The 17,897-nt window shown below is 39.2% G+C and overlaps 5 protein-coding genes across 6 annotated transcripts; 2 read left to right on the plus strand and 3 right to left on the minus strand.

Moving 5' to 3' along the window:
- The first annotated feature begins 18 nt into the window (after positions 1 to 18).
- On the plus strand, positions 19 to 2,568 carry LOC111197722 (protein PHOSPHATE STARVATION RESPONSE 1). 2 transcript variants are annotated; one of them, XM_022703290.2, is made up of 8 exons: positions 19 to 275; positions 545 to 1,075; positions 1,144 to 1,348; positions 1,416 to 1,492; positions 1,579 to 1,621; positions 1,711 to 1,768; positions 1,851 to 1,920; positions 2,082 to 2,568. In XM_022703290.2, the coding sequence occupies exons 2-8, from the start codon at positions 554 to 556 to the stop codon at positions 2,313 to 2,315; spliced, it is 1,209 nt and encodes a 402-aa protein (XP_022559011.2). In that variant the 5' UTR covers positions 19 to 275; positions 545 to 553; the 3' UTR covers positions 2,316 to 2,568. The 2 variants fall into 2 exon arrangements, with proteins under 2 accessions (XP_022559011.2, XP_048601384.1); XM_048745427.1 differs by having other exon boundaries at positions 104 to 275; positions 1,150 to 1,348.
- LOC111198495 (protein NPGR2) lies at positions 2,428 to 5,895 on the minus strand. Its single transcript, XM_022703287.2, has 5 exons — positions 5,484 to 5,895; positions 4,887 to 5,173; positions 4,548 to 4,815; positions 3,125 to 4,483; positions 2,428 to 3,048 (listed from the first exon to the last, which is right to left on the minus strand). The coding sequence occupies exons 2-5, from the start codon at positions 5,148 to 5,150 to the stop codon at positions 2,726 to 2,728; spliced, it is 2,214 nt and encodes a 737-aa protein (XP_022559008.1). The 5' UTR covers positions 5,151 to 5,173; positions 5,484 to 5,895; the 3' UTR covers positions 2,428 to 2,725.
- Positions 5,896 to 9,978: 4,083 nt separating this feature from the next.
- Positions 9,979 to 10,380, minus strand: LOC111213834. Its single transcript, XM_022715671.2, has one exon. The coding sequence runs from the start codon at positions 10,378 to 10,380 to the stop codon at positions 9,979 to 9,981; it is 402 nt and encodes a 133-aa protein (XP_022571392.2).
- A 927-nt stretch (positions 10,381 to 11,307) lies between these two features.
- Positions 11,308 to 12,257, minus strand: LOC125579756 (glutathione S-transferase T3-like). The gene is made up of 2 exons (XM_048743599.1): positions 11,455 to 12,257; positions 11,308 to 11,335 (listed from the first exon to the last, which is right to left on the minus strand). Exons 1-2 carry the CDS (start codon positions 12,255 to 12,257, stop codon positions 11,308 to 11,310), a joined length of 831 nt encoding a protein of 276 aa, XP_048599556.1.
- A 3,625-nt stretch (positions 12,258 to 15,882) lies between these two features.
- Positions 15,883 to 17,822, plus strand: LOC111206339 (piriformospora indica-insensitive protein 2-like). Its single transcript, XM_022702958.2, has one exon. The coding sequence runs from the start codon at positions 16,284 to 16,286 to the stop codon at positions 17,616 to 17,618; it is 1,335 nt and encodes a 444-aa protein (XP_022558679.2). The 5' UTR covers positions 15,883 to 16,283; the 3' UTR covers positions 17,619 to 17,822.
- Positions 17,823 to 17,897: the final 75 nt, after the last annotated feature.

Raw genomic sequence — 17,897 nt, forward strand, 5'->3', positions numbered from 1 at the left:
CCACGTAAGAATTATAGTGGATTCCGACAAGAAAGCAATCTCACGCGTTGTTACACAGCGCGTAAGTGGACGACGGCTGATCCCTTTTGTTTAAGAAACAGAGCCGCCACCACCACCACCACCACATCCTTGGACGAAAAAATTAAAAAAAAAAAAACAGCCGGAAAATAAAAATCGCCGTCAACATACAACAACAACAAGAGACTTCTCCGATTACTTTTAATCGTTTAGTAGATTCGATTTGCACGTCTCCTACCTTTTCATTGAACTGCTAGGTGAGAATTTTCGATTCATATCTTTTCGAGCATAAATTGCAGATATCTGTGCTTTCTGGAACAATACCACGTTTATGATTGGCTGATTAGGATTCGATTTGGTGTTTCTTTTCCAGCGAATTTGATGTTTGGTTGGATAATGGTGTTGTTATTGCTCTCCTTTGTAGATGATTCCCTGATGCTCCTGTTTATTTTATTATAACTAAGATTATTTTGTTTTTAGTATTTACAATTGCCGATGATTCTTTGATTCTTGATGTTTGGCTCAGGACAAAACAATGGAAGCTCGTCCGGTTCAGAGATCAGGTTCTAGGGAGATTAGTAACCTAACTCGCACTTCTCCAATCCCATCTTCTTCAGAGAACAACAACAACAACACTCAGTTCATGTCTAAGCCGTTAGGAGGACAAAACTACCATTTACTGGCCTCAAGTAACGGTGGAGCTGTTGGACATATATGCTCTTCCTCATCCTCTGGTTTCTCTACCAATCTCCATTACTCTTCTATGGAGAAGCACTACGCAGGTAGCAGCAGTAATGCCGCTGCTGCTGCTGCGTCGAGGGACGACAGTTCTTGGTGCAGTGAGTCACTGCATGGAGGGTTTCTTGATTTTCCTGAAAACCACCACCACGCCGGCCAGATTGAGGACGGTGGTGGCATTGGCGCGGCGTTTGATGATGTTCAGAAACGTAATGATTGGCATGAATGGGCTGACCATTTGATCACCGATGAAGATCCTTTGCTATCAACTAACTGGAACGATATTTTGCTTGAGACTAGTTCCAACTCAGACTCAAAGGTTTGTTCCAAGTCTATACATTATCCTCTTTTGATTCTGTGTTTCTTAGAGTTGAACACCTGTTTTAGGATCAGAAAACTCTGCAAGATCAACCGCAACAACCGCAGATTGTTCAGCAGCAGCAACCTTCTCCTTCTGTGTCTGTGGAGTTGCGGCCTGTCAGCACAACATCTTCAAACAGTAATAACGGAAATGGGAAGGCACGTATGCGTTGGACGCCAGAGCTGCACGAGGCTTTTGTTGAAGCTGTTAACAGTCTTGGTGGCAGTGAAAGTGAGCTTTTATTTCTCTTACTTCGTGTGTCTTATGGTTAAACTCATATTGTTCCTATTTAATGCAGGAGCTACTCCTAAAGGTGTGCTTAAGAAAATGAAAGTTGAAGGCTTGACTATATATCATGTCAAAAGCCATCTGCAGGTTCTTATTTGATCTTTTCTTTTCGGTATCTGTCTCATTCTGTGTCTTGTAATAAAAGATGGTGTTTTGTCTTAATGAACCCGCAGAAATATAGGACGGCTAGATATAGGCCAGAACCATCAGAAACTGGTAACTTTTCCTATCTCCAGTTTTCCTTGAGAATTCCTGAGATTTTCAATTCAGTTCAGGTCAAAATCACTTTATTTCGAGTGTTACAGGTTCTTCAGAGAAGAAGTTGACACCACTTGAACACATAACATCTCTTGACTTGAAAGGGTAAGGTTTTGTTTGTCTTGTATTACTTGACAGATTCTCACTTTGTATCAAGTCATTAACCATTTCGTATCTATGCTTACAGAGGGATGGGTATCACCGAGGCTCTGCGACTTCAGATGGAAGTACAGAAGCAACTCCATGAACAGCTCGAGGTATTTATTATATATACATCATAATAGCTTTGGATTTTTTTTTATCCATGTGTGTGAGATTTTTTGGATTCATGAAGCTGCAAATAGTGTGCAAAGGTGAAAAGTGGATTCTAAAGATTATGAGTTTGGATCAAAATGTTTTTCTTTTCTTGTTACTGCAGATTCAAAGAAACCTGCAACTCCGAATAGAAGAACAAGGCAAGTACCTGCAAATGATGTTCGAGAAACAAAACTCTGGTCTCGGCAAAGGCACAGCCTCAACATCAGATTCACCATCCAAATCCGAACAAGAAGACAAGAAAATCGCTGATTCAAAGGACCTCACAGCAGAGGGAACCGGGAAATGCAAAGAGCCAGAATCTCCACAGCCAAAGCGCCCCAAAACCGATAACTGAGAGTTTAACAGAGTGGGAGACTTGAAGACTTCTCTCTCTGCTCTCTCAACAAACAACAGATCCTCAAAGAAGAAACCAAAAACAAATAAGAGTTCGTTTGGGAGAATCTTCATCATCATTCGAATGTAATCTAAATGCTCAACTCATCATTAGTTTACAGATACATATTCTGTCTCAATATTTTCAGAATATTAGACTTATAACTGGCTTACAATGACACTTGACCACAACCTATTCAGTTTCTGTTCAACTATGTGTTACAGAATGTATATAAACTTCACATCAAATCAGATACTCACACATACATCTTTATATCATATATATCCATCTATATATCAAAACCAAAACCAAAACCAAAACCAAAAAGGAGAAATCATAAAACCAAAACCAAAAAAAAAAACGTAAAAGAATCATCTGAATGGCTCCACTGGCATTGTTTTCTCCAATGCAACAGCTGCTTGAAAACACTCAACGGCTTCTTGCTTCGACGAGATAGATCCTTCAGCTTTGAACATCTTCCCAAGATTGTACCAAGCCGAGTGGTTCATCCTATCAATCCTAAGAGCCTCCATCAAAAAGCTTCTTACAACCGCTACGCTTGATCGGTTCCCTAGCTCCAAAAGAATCTCAGCCTTTGATATTAGGCTCGGGACGTGCATCGGATCGATGTCTAGAGCAGTTGTGAATGCCTCCATCGCTTCTTCCAATTGTCCCCGTCTCTGGTACAGTACACCTGCCAATAGGTAGCTAATGAACATCAAGGCCTTGAATGATTCAACAGGTAAGAAATGAAGAAGGCAATCAATTACCTTCAGCGTGGTATCGAAGAGGAGAGTAAGGCGCGATGAGTCTTGACCTCGAGAGACACGTCTCTGCGTCACGCCACTGCGAGAGGTCTATATAGATATGAGCAAGGTCATGCCACGTCCCAAGCTCCAGACTCCTCAATTCCTCTACATATCCCTTTGGCAGCTTCTTTGAAGAGTTTAAGCTTTTGCTCTGAACCTGAAGGAGAGCGAGAACTTCCGTGTAACTCTTGATCCCCTCCTTCACTTCTCCTCTAGCTAAACGAAGCTTCGCCTTCAAGCGCAACAGCTTCCCTTGCTCCCACTTCCCAGTCTCGTTAAGCGCTGCATCGGCAATAGTCTCAGCATCTGAAAACCTCTTCAGCGCGGATAAAACCCGAGCAAGAAGTAACCACGCTTCAAGATCAGACTCCGCTCCAAGCTTCAACGCTTGCTTAGCGTACACTAAAGCAGAATCAAGCTTCCTCTGCTCTGCGTTCTCTAAGGCAAGACGGTGCAGGACTCTCGGGTCTGTCATATCCGCAGATGCCAACGCCTGCATCCCCTCGGATTGCCTAGCTACCCTCTCGGCCTCGGTAGCTGTTGTCCTCGAGCTTTCAGTGAGTGCAATGCCTAAAACTAGACGCGCCGCACCATCTAACTGAACGCATTCGTTCCCCAAGCTTCCTATCGCTCTCCGAGCATAGTCTAACCCTTCCTCAGCGAGGCCAGGTCTCTCGCCGCATATCTTGGAAGCCATCAGCAGACCTGATATCCGGTTTGGATCCTCCCTTTCTGAGAATAGCTTCCTAAGTAAACCGAGAGCAACAAGACCTTCTCCTGCACCGTGGTAACACAGAGACAACGTATGGTAAAGCTCCCTCTGGTCCAAAATCTCGGGGCTAAGCTCTTCTAGCTGCTTAGCCAGAGCGGTTAGGTCGCCAGCCATTGTGAGAGCGAAGGAGAGATGGTCCAAGATGGAAGCATCCCACGAGATTCTTTTCTGGTTAACTTTCCTGAGGAGTAACATGAGAAGGAGAATAGCTTCTTCAACATTGTTCCTCGGAATGAAAGAGCCTTCCGTCTGAGAACGGAGGTTAGGCGGCACGGCTTCTTCACCGGAGTAGAGAAGAAAGACTGCGTACTCTTTCTGTATCCTCGCTGTGGTTTCAGGATCGAGCTTCCAGTGATTGAGAAGCGCTCGTCTATAAGACAATATAGCATCACGTGGCGAATCAGCAAGCTTCCACAGCTGAGGAAGCAGCTCGACCGCTTTGGTCAGCGTCTCCTGTAGCTTGATGTCACCAGTCACATTCTCTGAGGCCCCTTCTGATACAGAAGCCTCGATTATATCGAGAATAACTCTGCAAGACTGCGCAGCTTCTGCAGGAAGAATACAGTTGTTAATACAGAATCAAAAAAATGAGATTGTGAGTTGTTTAGTTACCTTGGAACCTTCCAAGACGCTGGAGAGACTTCGCTTTGAGGAAGATAGCTTCGAAAAGCAAACTAACAGCGTGTTTAGACATGGGAGGCTGAGGAGGAGCAACAAAGCTGCCTTTGGACCGTCTTCTATGTTTTTTTTCTTCTCTAGCGGTTAAAGCCGATTTCATCTTTATTGTGATCCCGTTGATATCAATCCCTTCAAAGACTCTCAATGCCGCCTCTATGTTCCCTTTCTGATACTCGATTCTTCCCAAAAGTGCCCTCGCCTCCTGAAACAACAACACAATGATACATCTTTTTTTTTAATCCTAGATGGTGTGGGTGATGAAGGAAACCGAACCTCGTAGTTCAAAGAGCTTGTCTCACGCAGAGACAACTCTGCTTCTTCGATGTTCCCATTATCTAGCTTCTTGGCGTTCTCGCTCTCAGCAGCTGATAAAGCTGAGCTCACATTGCCTACACCAAGCTCGGACCGCTTGTCTTCTTCCTCAATGAGTCTCATTTGTTCACCAGAACACAAACACTTCATTCTGATATTCCTTAAACGTTTTCTTACTCTATGTAAACGCAGCTTCTCGGGCGGCCTAGTCTCGCTGTTCCTCATAGCTTCTCAGAGAGTTGGATGATCTTCAAACACGCATAATTAAAGAACACATAATCAACATTTTTGGAACTTTATGATATACATAAAAAGAAAGATTGAGAATTTCAAGATGTTATGATCCAATTCCTAAGAATTAACGCCGAGAACTACTTTCGATAAAAAGAACAAAAAGTCGATGACTTTGGGATTCGAACTCAGCTCAGTATAGAAAGTTCGAAACTTTAGAACGAAATTGAGATACCGATTGAGAATGAAACCCTAAATCAGATCGAACTGCAATACCCAAATGAAGACGATCAAGAGACAAAGGGGGAGGAAGAAAAAAGAACACACCTTTGATTTTCCGGGAAAGAAGAGGAAATAAGGATGACGACAGCCATGGTGGCCGCCTCGAAATTCTTCCGGACTTATTCCGATTCGAAACAGTCAAGCGAAGCAATTGAAAAGCAAAAAATAAAAGAAAGAAACAAAAATAGAAATTAAAAAACTAAAAATCTGATCTTTTCTTCTCCTTCTTCTTCTGAGCCTTTTACTTTCTCTCCGACTTTTACCTTTGTCGCTTTCTGCGTTGATGTGAGTGAGTTTCTGCCTCTTTGTTTGTTGTTTCTGCACTAATACCCAAGAAAAATCAAATATTAATCTTTCTTCTTTTTTTTAAACTGAAATTGAGACGGCGTGAAGAGGAGGGGATATAGTGCAGGTAGCAGATGGAATTTTCCACGGTTTGGGCTGGAACACGAGATGTGTTTGCTCAACTCATTTATTGCCTTTTCTATTTTCTTTTCCTTTATTTCTTTTTCTTTAGTGTTGAAAATGTCTTTTACAGGTCCCATTGATTGGGTTTTTCATTAATTATCAGAATTCATTTCCATCTTTCTTTGTATTTAACTGTGGGTCACCAAAAATGATGGAATCATGGACCATATAAACACACATCATAAGTGATTTGTTGGTCTACTATTAACATTGACATTCTTTTTATTTTGAATATATTTTGAGAAATTATCCAATCTGTAGGACATTTATCTGTTTAGAAACATTTTAAAACTAAACACTATTCTTAAATAAGTGATAAAAGTTTATATCTAAAGTGTACGTACTTATCATTGTAGATTTTTTTCATTTTGTCTCAAACATTGAATTTAGTAAGTAGAGATGAGTAATGAGGCGAAAAAGGCACCCTCCTACCTAACAAGGCCGGCACAAATTTACAGGCAGGCCTTAAATATTTAAAAGCCCATAAAAGATCTTAAGGCTATCAATATAAGTCCAACAATACGCAGCTGCGGTAGAAACGTTACGAAACCACTAAACATTTATCACTAGGCCGTGATCAATCAAAGCCCATAATAAAGTTAGGCCAGGGCTAACAATGGTGTTATATTCTTTTGCATTCATATACGCTGATTAGATGACCAGTTATAAGTAACTTTTGTCAACAGATTTTATATATACTAGGGGATTAAAAGTTATGCTAATTTGTGTTGACTATATTGCATGTGTGTGTGTTTTCAAATAGTTTTGGTTTGCAATATATTTTTCTGTAAGCCTTTTATTATTGTGTATCAAGTCATAATTAATTAATAAGCCTTTTAAATTCTTAATTTTGCTTAGTAAGTCTTCTAAGCCTTTTAAATTCTTAATTTTGCTTAGTAAGCTACAATTATTGATTATTTTTGGTTCATATTTGTTAAAATATTATTTCATTTTAGGAATATTATATATTTGAATACTATCAATGGAAGCCAATGGGGATCTGTGGCATATGACACACTACAGGTGCTTAGAGCATATATATGGATTGCGTTCAAAAAAATTCATTGTATATTTTCATTGTTTACTATTTCTTTTACATAAATATATATTCTTATAATTTTAACTTAAGACATTAAACAAATTTGATTATGTTTGGACTGGCACTGAGCATAAGGTTTCTCTGCTTTCAGCTCTCTTTTCAAGTGTGAAGTAAAAGTTTGGATGGTCTGTTTTCTTCAAAGTATTTGAATAGCTGAAGAGAGAGGATATGTATAATCTTTGGGCTCCTTAAACTTTAAAGTTGACTAATGTTCATGAAGTGCTTCTGTTGATCCTAGTGGCATAACTTTTTTATAACGTTAGAACTTCTTAATGTTAAAATTCAGAAATTTCTTTTTAGGTGACCTAAAATATTGGCTACATGCATGTTTGGACTTCTTTTTGCAAGTCTAGTAAAGGTGGCTGTTATGTAAAACTTTTCATCGACTTGTAATTGTGAAATTTCAAAAGGTCAACAACACAAGAAAGTTACGTTTTCCTTTCTGTAGTACGGTTGAAGCGCTAAACTTGTTCGGAAGTGTGGACTGCTTGTGAGCTTGACTAACTCAATATACATATTGGTTTTTAGTCTATCTAGCAACATGCTCGCGTTGGTTTGAGACACAATTTGAGATATGGTATTTTATGCTTATCGTAATTTATTAATTCTGGTAAATTATGGAAGATCATGTAATATTTGGGTTTAGCAAGAAATAACAGACCGGCTTATAAAACTTGTGATGCAATTGATTTACTGATACTTGACTATTGGAAATCAAACACTCCTTGATGAACAGACTTATCATTTTCAGGAAAAAGAATGAATTATTATTTTGATTGTTTGGTAACATGGTTCAAGTCAAGTCCAATATTCTCCTCTACTAAAGTTCATGTAGCCACGGTTGCTGGTGGCTCGGATAGCTCATGTACTTATTCTTTGTGTCCTTGTAGGTTCTCTTTGTGCCTTTGCGTCTGATCGTCTCTTGCTCGTGAACCACCCTTTATTCTTTGTTTGCCTCAGGGTACTCGTATTTATTTGTTTTCTATTCAGAATATCAAAAACATACAAACACTCGAGCACAACTTAAACTCGTCAAATCTATAATTCTTGTGGACTGCCTTTAGCAAAAGGTCCATAACAAAACGCACAATTCTTGGCTTTTTCTCCTTTATAGTTGTATACTTTTATTTTCAATTTCTCATCATCGTTTCACGCCTTAAGATCTCTCGGAAACATTCTCAAAGAATCAAAAATTGATTTGTTCATTGAAAGGAACCATGACCGTCTCTCTGTTCGTCACTGTCACCGTTCGCTCACTCTGTTCAAGCGTTTCAACATCTAAGTTCCGAGAGTTTCAGCTCTCCACCATATCAGCTGCACCAACGTTTTTGTTTGAAGCTCTTTCAAGTTTATCAGCTTCTCCTCTGATGGTAAAAGACCTTTTAAGTAGTAATAATATTTTAGAATCAGTGAATGAGATGAGGTTGTTGCAGCTGGGATTTCAACTATTTATAGTTGTATATGAGTGTAGGCTATGTAAAAACGTTTGAGATGATGCAGAGTGAATGCAATCGTAATTGAGAGCAGGGAGAGACGTATTAAAGAGAGCAGTGGAGACCGTAACTTGAAAGGAAGACGAACAGTGAAAATTAGGGTTTCAGATGGAATGCTTCATAAATTCATTTGGGCTTCCGGGTTAATAATTTATTAGGCCAGAAATAAATAATTATCCTTTTATACATAAAGTGGGTTTAAGATTTCAGTGTTGAAAATTTGTAGGATCCACGGATAGAATGGGTCTGATGACGTGGACACTTTCAATGGAGAGAACCGATGGTGACGTGGAGAGATGAAGCTATATCATTGGCTGAAATTAATATCCTAGTTGGACACGTTAGATTTTGAGCTTAGAGCATATGCAATGGTCATCCCCCAAGGGGAGTCCTTACTATTTTTTTATTATTAATTTTTTTAAAAAAAAAAAATTGTTAAGGATTTATATTAAGAAGCTCGCAATGGTGATATCCGATCAAAAGTCCTTGGAGAAATTTTTTTTTTTTTTTTTTTTAATGAAAAATTATTTTAAATTATTAGAAGTTAAAATATTACAATACATAGAATTTTTTGAAAAAAAGATACAATGATAAAACTTAAAATACACTAATTATTAATCTTCCTCACCAAATTTGTTCCAAATATTTTCGATTAAATCATTCTTCAATCGTTCATGTATTTGCCTATCACGAAGATCATTCCGATTGGGAAACATATTATTCAGATTTGTAGGCCTCTCGGTTTCGACCTCTGAACTTCTGGTGACGTCTCCTTCTGCAAATTCTGAAATATCGTAACGAATGTATCCATCTCGTTCATTTTCGACTATCATATTGTGTAGTATGATACATGCTCTCATAATCTTCCCTATCTTTGCCTTGTTCATTGAAAGAGCCGGGTTTTTCACAATCGCAAATCGGGCTTGTAGAACTCCAAAAGCCCGCTCCACATCTTTACGGGTTGCTTCTTGAACTTTAGCAAATAACTCTTGTTTAGGAGTTTGGGGGAGTGTGATAGATTAGATAAATGTTGACCATTTTGGATATATCCCGTCTGTGAGGTAGTACGCCAATTTATACGGATGCCCGTTGACCACGTACTTTACCCTGGGGGCACGACCTTCTAAAATGTCATCAAAAACAGGAGACCGATCGAGGACATTGAGATCGTTTAAGGTACCTGGAGGACCAAAAAGGCGTGACATATCCAAAGATCTTGTGAAGCTACAGCCTCTAATACAATTGTCGGTTTTCCTGATCCACGTGTGTATTGTCCTTTCCAAGCGGTCGGGAAATTTTTCCACTCCCAATGCATACAGTCAATGCTCCCGACCATCCCAGGAAACCCGCGTGTCTCTCCAATATCGAGAAGTCGTCGAAGATCCGCCGGTGTGGGTCTTCGTAGATACTCATCTCCAAACAACCGGATGATTCCATCAGTGAACTTATGTAAACACAAAAGTGCAGTGCTCTCACCAATTCAGAGATACTCGTCAACCGCATCAGCTGCAGAACCATAAACAAGCTGACGAATTGCTGCCGTACATTTTTGAAGCGGTGTATGACCAAACCTCCCGGTTGCATCTTGTCTATGTTGAAAGAACGGAATGTTCTCTGAGAGTTCATAGACAATACGTATGAATAAATCCTTATTCATGCGAAAACGCCGTCTGAACTGTGCCGAGTATGTCGCGTCTACGCTGAAGTAGTCATTCCATAAACGGTTATGGCCTCCTTCACGATATCGTTCTACATAAGCACGTCTCCGTCGATTATTTGGTTGGGGCTCCACAATATCATTGTATGTATCTTCGACGATTTGGTCGATAATATCATCCAATCTTTCGTCGACATCATCAGATGATGATGATGATGATGACATTAGTAGATATTCCTACGGTCAAAAAATATTAATATTTTCATTTGATCAAAAAGTATACTAAGAAGTAATTTAATGAATTATTTTGACTTTACATACCATACTACAAGTTTACAATTTTAATGAAATATTTTGGCTTAACATACCATAGTATATTTCTGTACATGAAAGTTTCAGTTATTACATACCGTACTACAAGTTTACAATTTTAATGAAATATTTTGGCTTTACATACCATAGTATATTTCTGTACATGAAAGTTTCAGTTATTACATACCATACTACAAGTTTTAGTTGTAAAATGGAAAGAATAGATGTGAATAAATTTTCTTAAAATAACTATATTACAAGTTCTCAAGATTAATAAAAGCTAACTATATACTTATATACTCTCTTACAATTACAAACAAGAGTTTACAAAAGCTAATACTCATTTACAAACAAGAGATTACAGAATAATACTCAAGATTAATAAAAGAACTATACTCTCTAACAAATAAGAATTTTTAAATCTGTGTAAACAACAATTAGATAATAACAGAGGTAAGGTATACTGAGAGGAAACATGTAACTTCGTAAATCAATTGCATTGCAAGAAACATGTAACTTCGTATATCAACTTGATTAAGCAAGAAACAAGTGCATGAAAAATAAATTCAAGCTTAAACAACAAGAACCATAGTTAAAGAGTAAACCTGAGTAGAGAGCTATTACAAGAGTAGAAGGAGATCTTGGTTCACAAATATTACAAAGCTTTCTGATGTTTAGTACAATGAGAAACATAGAGAGCTATTACATGGCCGAGTACTTATAGTACCTAAAAGTGGAAAACAACTACCCCGTCACTTGTGAGCTGGAGCTACAATCCAAAATGCTCTCACTACTCCAAATGTATCCGTGACTACTTCATCTTGCTAAAGACCAAAACACTTAGACGCCCGTGACTACTTCACCTAACCTGCAACAACATATTAAAAACATGTTAGCTTAGCTGTAAAACAACATGAAACAACATAGTACACAGGGACTACTAGGCAACCTCAATCAACACAGAGTTCACATCATATCATTTTAGACATTAGCTTCAGTTTAAGTGATGTTTCGATATCAGATAAAGGCTCTTTCTTCGCCAGCAAGCGATCAAGGAGTTTGTTTTTTGAAAGTTTTTCCTTAAGTTCTAACACGTTTTGAAGCTTCGACAACTCTTCTTCTTTACCACTCTTCTTCTTCTTCTTACTGCCACCTTTCGCAGCCTTTACCCCGATTGGTCTCTCCTCTGGATCTCCCACGTCCGCTTCTTCTGTATCAACCTCCAAGACGGACCTCCGCTTTTCCTTTCCACCTTCCTTAGCCACATAAATCGAGGCCCATTTCTGGTCGTGCCTCAGCTCCCTCCAGCAGTGATCAAGTGTGAACTTGTAACCATACTTCGTGAAGAATATATCTAATGCAGCTTTCATGAGATCATCATCATTTTCCCCACTTTTCTGCGCCCTCAAAGCTGCATCATAGCATCCAGTAAACCTGCATACTTCCCCGTTGATCCTACTCCACCTCTGTTTGCAAGAGGTAATCTCTCGCGCTGTTTGACCAACGAGCAGAGGGCTTGCGTTGTAGTACTCTACAATACGCTTCCAGAAAGCCCCAACTCTCTGCTCGTTGCCAATGATAGGATCCTTACTGGTGTTAAGCCAAGCACCAATAAGGATCTTATCTTCTCTAGGAGAATATTTCCTCCTCTCAGCAGGAACTTGGCTAGGAGACTCAGCAGGGACTTGGCTAGGAGACTGAGCAGGAACTTCAGACCCGAACCAATAAGGTTCGGGTGATTCAAGGTCTATAGGTATTTGACTATGCAGAAGGTTTGTGAAACCATCCATCTCTCTAGTTTTTATTCTGTGTTACTCTAGTAGTTACACAGAGGCTTAAGTAAGCCATGTTTATTTATTATACAATTAAAGTTGAACAGTTAGGAAGATACGAAGCAAACTACAAGCATTTAACAACAATCAAATCCTAAGTACTATACTAGCAAACAGAGGTGATGATAGGAAGCATACTAGCCTATTTAAAACCAATCAAATCAAACGGGTTGGGAAGACATAAAGTTATTCAGTAGCATTTATTATTACAGTCCTAATTTTTATTCTACCACCAAACACCATTTAAACCATTCTAACAATATGAATTTCTTTTGAAGAGAAAATCCAAAGTGAAGTGATTAAAACCATAGTACCTGACTTATTTGGCCACTCGTGAGGTGATAGAATAGTCCCGTTTGAAGCCTTTGAAGGAACTCCTGCAAAAACATAAGATAATGCAGTCAAATGTTGTAAAACCATCGATTAATCTATATATTAATTCCAATGAACTCTAAAACTTACCACGTAGAACGAAGAATAGCAAAGCTATCACCACTAGTACGCACACCATTAGCTTAACTCGTGCTAAATCATTTCCTAACTCGTGCACACTCTTCTCTAGCAGCAGCAGCTTCTGCTCTCTCTCTGTACCTTCTTCATTAAGCCGCCTTAGCTGCGTCTGAAAATCCCTCATCCCCTCCTGAACCGCTTTCTCTATATCGAAGCTACTCTCTGCCTCATCCGCCGTTGCACGTTCCGCGTACAACCGAGCTTCATCCGCGTACAACTGAGCTTCTTCTTCGAGAAGTGAGGTTACGTCCACCTCCGCGGATGATGAGGACGGCTGGCTGTAGCTATATTGTCCCATTCTTGTTAACCTCGACCATAAGAGAGAAACAAGGAGCACAGATTAGCAACGATCTTCATAAAGAGAAAGACACACAAACATATCGACAAAGACACACAAAATCGAGAAGAAACGAATTGAATTCCAATGAATCCTTTATCTAACCAAAATCGAGAAGAAACGAAATGAACAAAGTGATTGAAACGATTTAAACCAAAACCCCCCCCTTTCGTTTTATACCAAAATCGTATTCAAACCCTAATTTTGAAACGAAAAATCCCAAAATCGAAAAAACTGAACCCTAGATTGAGAGGAAAAGAAGAAGCAGAGACTCTAGATCGATGAAAATAGCAGACAAGCCTTCGATTGAAACGATTTAAACCAAAACCCCCCTTTCGTTTTATACCAAAATCGTATTCAAACCCTAATTTTGAAACGAAAAAACCCCAAATCGAAAAACCGAACCCTAGACTGAGAGAAAAAGAAGAAGCAGATCTAGATCGATGAAAATAGCAGACAAGCCTTCGATTTACCTTCAGGATCCGAGGGAGACCAATCGCGATGGTGGGTTTACCAAATCGCCGTCGAGAGTCGAGAGCGTCGAGTGGAAATTTTTTTTTCTTTCCTTCGTTCGAATGACCTAATTTTTCTCAACACCTCCTAACCCAATCTCGCCTCATCCACTCACCTTTCGCCACGTCCCCCAAGGATCGAGTCCGTCAACATGCTAATCACGGACCAATCCTTAATGTTATTAGCATTAATAATCATATTATATTACTATTTTTTTGACGGACTCGTGTGACGGATTCGGAGTCATCCTCTGTTGCACGTGCTCTTATTGTGCTTTTAGTATTGTTAGATACTATTTTTTTCATTTGTATAATAACTTTGTATAATAACATTGATAACCCTTTCTGAGAAAGAAACATTTGATAACTTTATCTTTTAAATATTTGCATAGAATTGATAAAAGACGCAACATTAAATATTTTGATTCTCAAAATAATTTCTAAACTAACAAATCATTTGTAATTAATTTGATATCATTGGTTTTTCAATAAAAGAACGATGACTAAAAAACACATTACAATATGCATGGTACATTTGTTTCGTACAAAGAAATTTAATAGCGACAGCTAATAGAAAAAAAAAAACAATGAAAAATTAAATGGACCGGTCTGAAACTCTCTGGCATAGTGGGGACAGTGGAAGGTCGGAACCGGAAATAGAAAAGGCATGCGCGAGACCGTGCCCCTTTCCGATTAGAGGCTGACACGTTTCACCACTCTACCGGGGTGTGATTCCTTTAGCCGTCGCTTTCTCGTACGATGCATAACACTGTTCCCAATCGGCGGCTAAGGCGCGTCTTTGTCTATTCCTCCGCCGTTTACCCCTCTCTGTCTCTGTTACTTAATTTCAGCTTTTGTCTTCCTTTTTAAGGATTTCTTTTCGACCAATGTTTTTAAACCCGGACCGAACCGGCGGTCGGATCGGGTTGAACCATGAACCGAAAATAATCCGGGCTGGGTTAATGCTAAAACCCAACTAAAATTGAACCAATTTAAAAACCCCTATCGAACCGTCAAAAACACTGAAACCGGCGACCCAATGAACCGGCCAAACCCCAGTTTGTATATAAGCTAAAATTTTGTTAATAAAACAATTCATTTTTTTCCTTTTTAAGTAGAAATAAGATTTATCAAAGATTAATAAAGTATTATCTCTCGTCATTTTCTTTTGTTTTCTCTGCAACTAATAAATTACAAGATTCACAAAGTTTAATATTCACGTCAAGATATTGTTTTTGTCTACTTCTCACTTTTTTAAAAAAATTATTTCATGATCACTTGTTTTTTGAAGACTTTAAATCATTGAAACATTTTCGTTTCTGAAATTTATATGTCAAAATACAACTTTTACCTAATGTGTATATTTTTTTTTTAAAAGGTGACGAAGATGTAGAGTGATAAGATCTGGGAATAAAGTTTAAATGTACTTTTCATATTGATTTTAGATTTTAATTGTTATTTTTAAGTTTTTCTACACATTATGGCTATTTAAACATTTTATTTGATATGATTTATTTTTTACAAAAATATGCATATTATTTATAAAATATCATTAAATTTAGTTTAATCTAAGTAAATCTGATCGAACCCGGTTCAGATCCGGTCGAACCACAATGATCCATAACCCAAAAAAATTTTGGTTCGCTAGCCGGTCCGGTTTTAAAAAGTTCTAAATCTACTTATACAAGTTTATATTTTGGGTTTTAATGGAATAACCAAGTGATATTTTTTTAACCAAGTAATATTTTGATAAGAGAAAGTTATGATTTTAAGCAAATGATATTTATGCTGCTATTTTGGCAAAAAAAAAAAAGAAGATATTTTTTTATCAAAAAAAAGAAGAAGAAGATTTATGCAGCTTTTGATCCATTTTTCCATCCTTTTAGTTTTTTCTTTCAAATACAAAAATAGAAGTGGCATCTGATTGATATTTAAAGGATGAATAAATTAGTGAAATGGTAACTATGTGATTTACATTTCTCACAAAGTTAACTATATGATTTTAGAAAACAAAAGGCATCTTTGAAATTATTGGATGAAGCAAACAAAAGGATTATGTAGGATGGTTTTGGTGGCTGTGCCTATAAATCGAAACGGTGTCGTTTCTCTCTGAAGTTTTCGTCCGGTATGGTGCCGACAATCTCAGCTCATGCTTTTTCTCTCCACTTTTTACGTTTTTTTACCTACGGAACGTGAAGCTTGTACCATTCCTTCTCTAATTACTTTTCTACCCTGAACATTGTCCATTGTCTAAACCACTTTAACCACAAATGTTTTAAGAAAGAAGGCAAAATATTAAAACAATAGGAATGCAGTAAATACAAAATAGAAATTAAGTATACAAATAAATGCTCATGTTCCTTAACTAAGGCTATGAAAGTAACTCCACTGTAAGAACTCTCTTGAAATTTCTCGTAGGAGTAAAAAGCTAAACATTTGATAACCATGACAAGGTTTTAAACTAGGGGTATGCACGTCAATTTACTGAAATGGACTTTAACGAAGCATGAACCCATCCATAAAAAGCTACGTATCGCTCGTTAGCAACAAACCCAAATCCAAACAAGAAAAAAGCTGCAAACCCCCCCCCCCCCCCAAAAAAAAGCTTTCTTTCTCTCTGCTTTCATGGCGACTTCTCATCTTCACCTCTTTCTCTTCTTCCTCTTCACTGGTCTGTCCACCGTCTGCCAGGAAAACAACGACGACGCGCTGCCTCAGCTCCCCCCATCGGAACAAGAAGCCGTCTACCGAGTCCTCAACTCAGTCAACCCCGCCATCCCGTGGCGAACCATCTTCCCCGACAACCTCTGCGCCTCACCATCAGACGGCGTCGTATGCGACTACCCCGACGCTTCCTCATCAACCTCTCTCCACGTCACCGAGCTCCACTTGGGCTACGTCTCGGACTACACGCAGAACCCTCCTTGCTCGTCAAACGCTACTCTCGACCCTCTCCTCTTCACTTCTTTCGAACACCTCCGCAAGCTCTTCTTCTACAAATGCTTCACCGGAGCTCCCGCCTCGCTGCCGGCGACCATCCCGGAGGAGTTCGGCTCGGTCCTCGAAGAGCTCGTCTTCATCGAAAACCCTTCTCTCTCCGGCGACGTCGGCGTCTTGATCGGTAACTTCACCAAACTGAGAAGGCTAGTGTTAACCGGAAACGGGTTTCACGGCTCGATTCCAAACCGGATCTCCGGTTTAGTCAGCCTACAAGAGATCACTCTCTCTAGAAACAGCTTAACCGGAGGCTTTCCATCAAACGCCACGTCACGTCTGAAGAATCTCAAAGTCCTCGACTTTAGCCATAACTCTCTCACCGGAGACGCTCCGGACTCCATCGGAGACTTAACAGAGCTTCTCAAGCTAGACCTCAGCTACAACGCCTTCTCCGGCGAGATCCCTCCCGGAGTCGGAAACTTGAAAAAGCTCGAGTTTTTGGATTTGAGCTACAACCGTTTCGGGAACTACGGCGTTCCTCTGTTTCTAGCGGAGATGACGAGTCTAAAAGAGGTTTACCTGAGCGGTAACCTCCTCGGAGGACGCATCCCGGAGAAGATATGGAAGAACCTCGAGGGTATTTCGGGAATTGGGTTTTCGAGGATGGGTCTACATGGGAACATTCCAGCTTCGATGGGGTCGAGTCTCAAAAGCCTTTGGTATCTTGCGCTTGACAACAACAATCTCGACGGTCGAATCCCTTTGGAGTTTGGTCTTTTGGAATCTGCTCGTGAGATCAACCTCGAGAACAACAATCTCACGGGTCAAGCTCCGTTTTCAGACAGGTTCAGAGATATGGTCGGGAAGAAGCTTAAACTGAGCGGGAACCCGCATCTCCTTTTGGTTAAAGAGTCAGTTCCTCCTATAGCCGGAGAAGTTCTCTCTTCGTCGGCGGCAAGGGCTTTGGCGTCGGTTTGCTTCCCAACGATTTTTATGGTTCTTTACATTTTGATTAAACAGTGAAAACAGAGGATAGGTTAGAGAAAAAGTTTTAATTAGGGGGTAAAAGTTTTAGTTTTTGGTTGTAATTATTAGTCTACGCGTAATGAATTTATCTTCAACAATTTCTTTACTATTACAAAATCAAAAGTCTTAGATCTTTTGTCTTCAGACATTTATGTAACGGAACCAGTATCATACACAAGATCAGACATTTTATCAGTTTCAGATCTCGAAGACCCTCTATTGGCAATGGCATTACCTTCTTTTGATTTATCTTATCTCTGGTAATGATAATCCAAC

This window comes from Brassica napus, chromosome C1, assembly GCF_020379485.1.
Source record: "Brassica napus cultivar Da-Ae chromosome C1, Da-Ae, whole genome shotgun sequence".
Classification (NCBI taxonomy): domain Eukaryota; kingdom Viridiplantae; phylum Streptophyta; class Magnoliopsida; order Brassicales; family Brassicaceae; genus Brassica; species Brassica napus.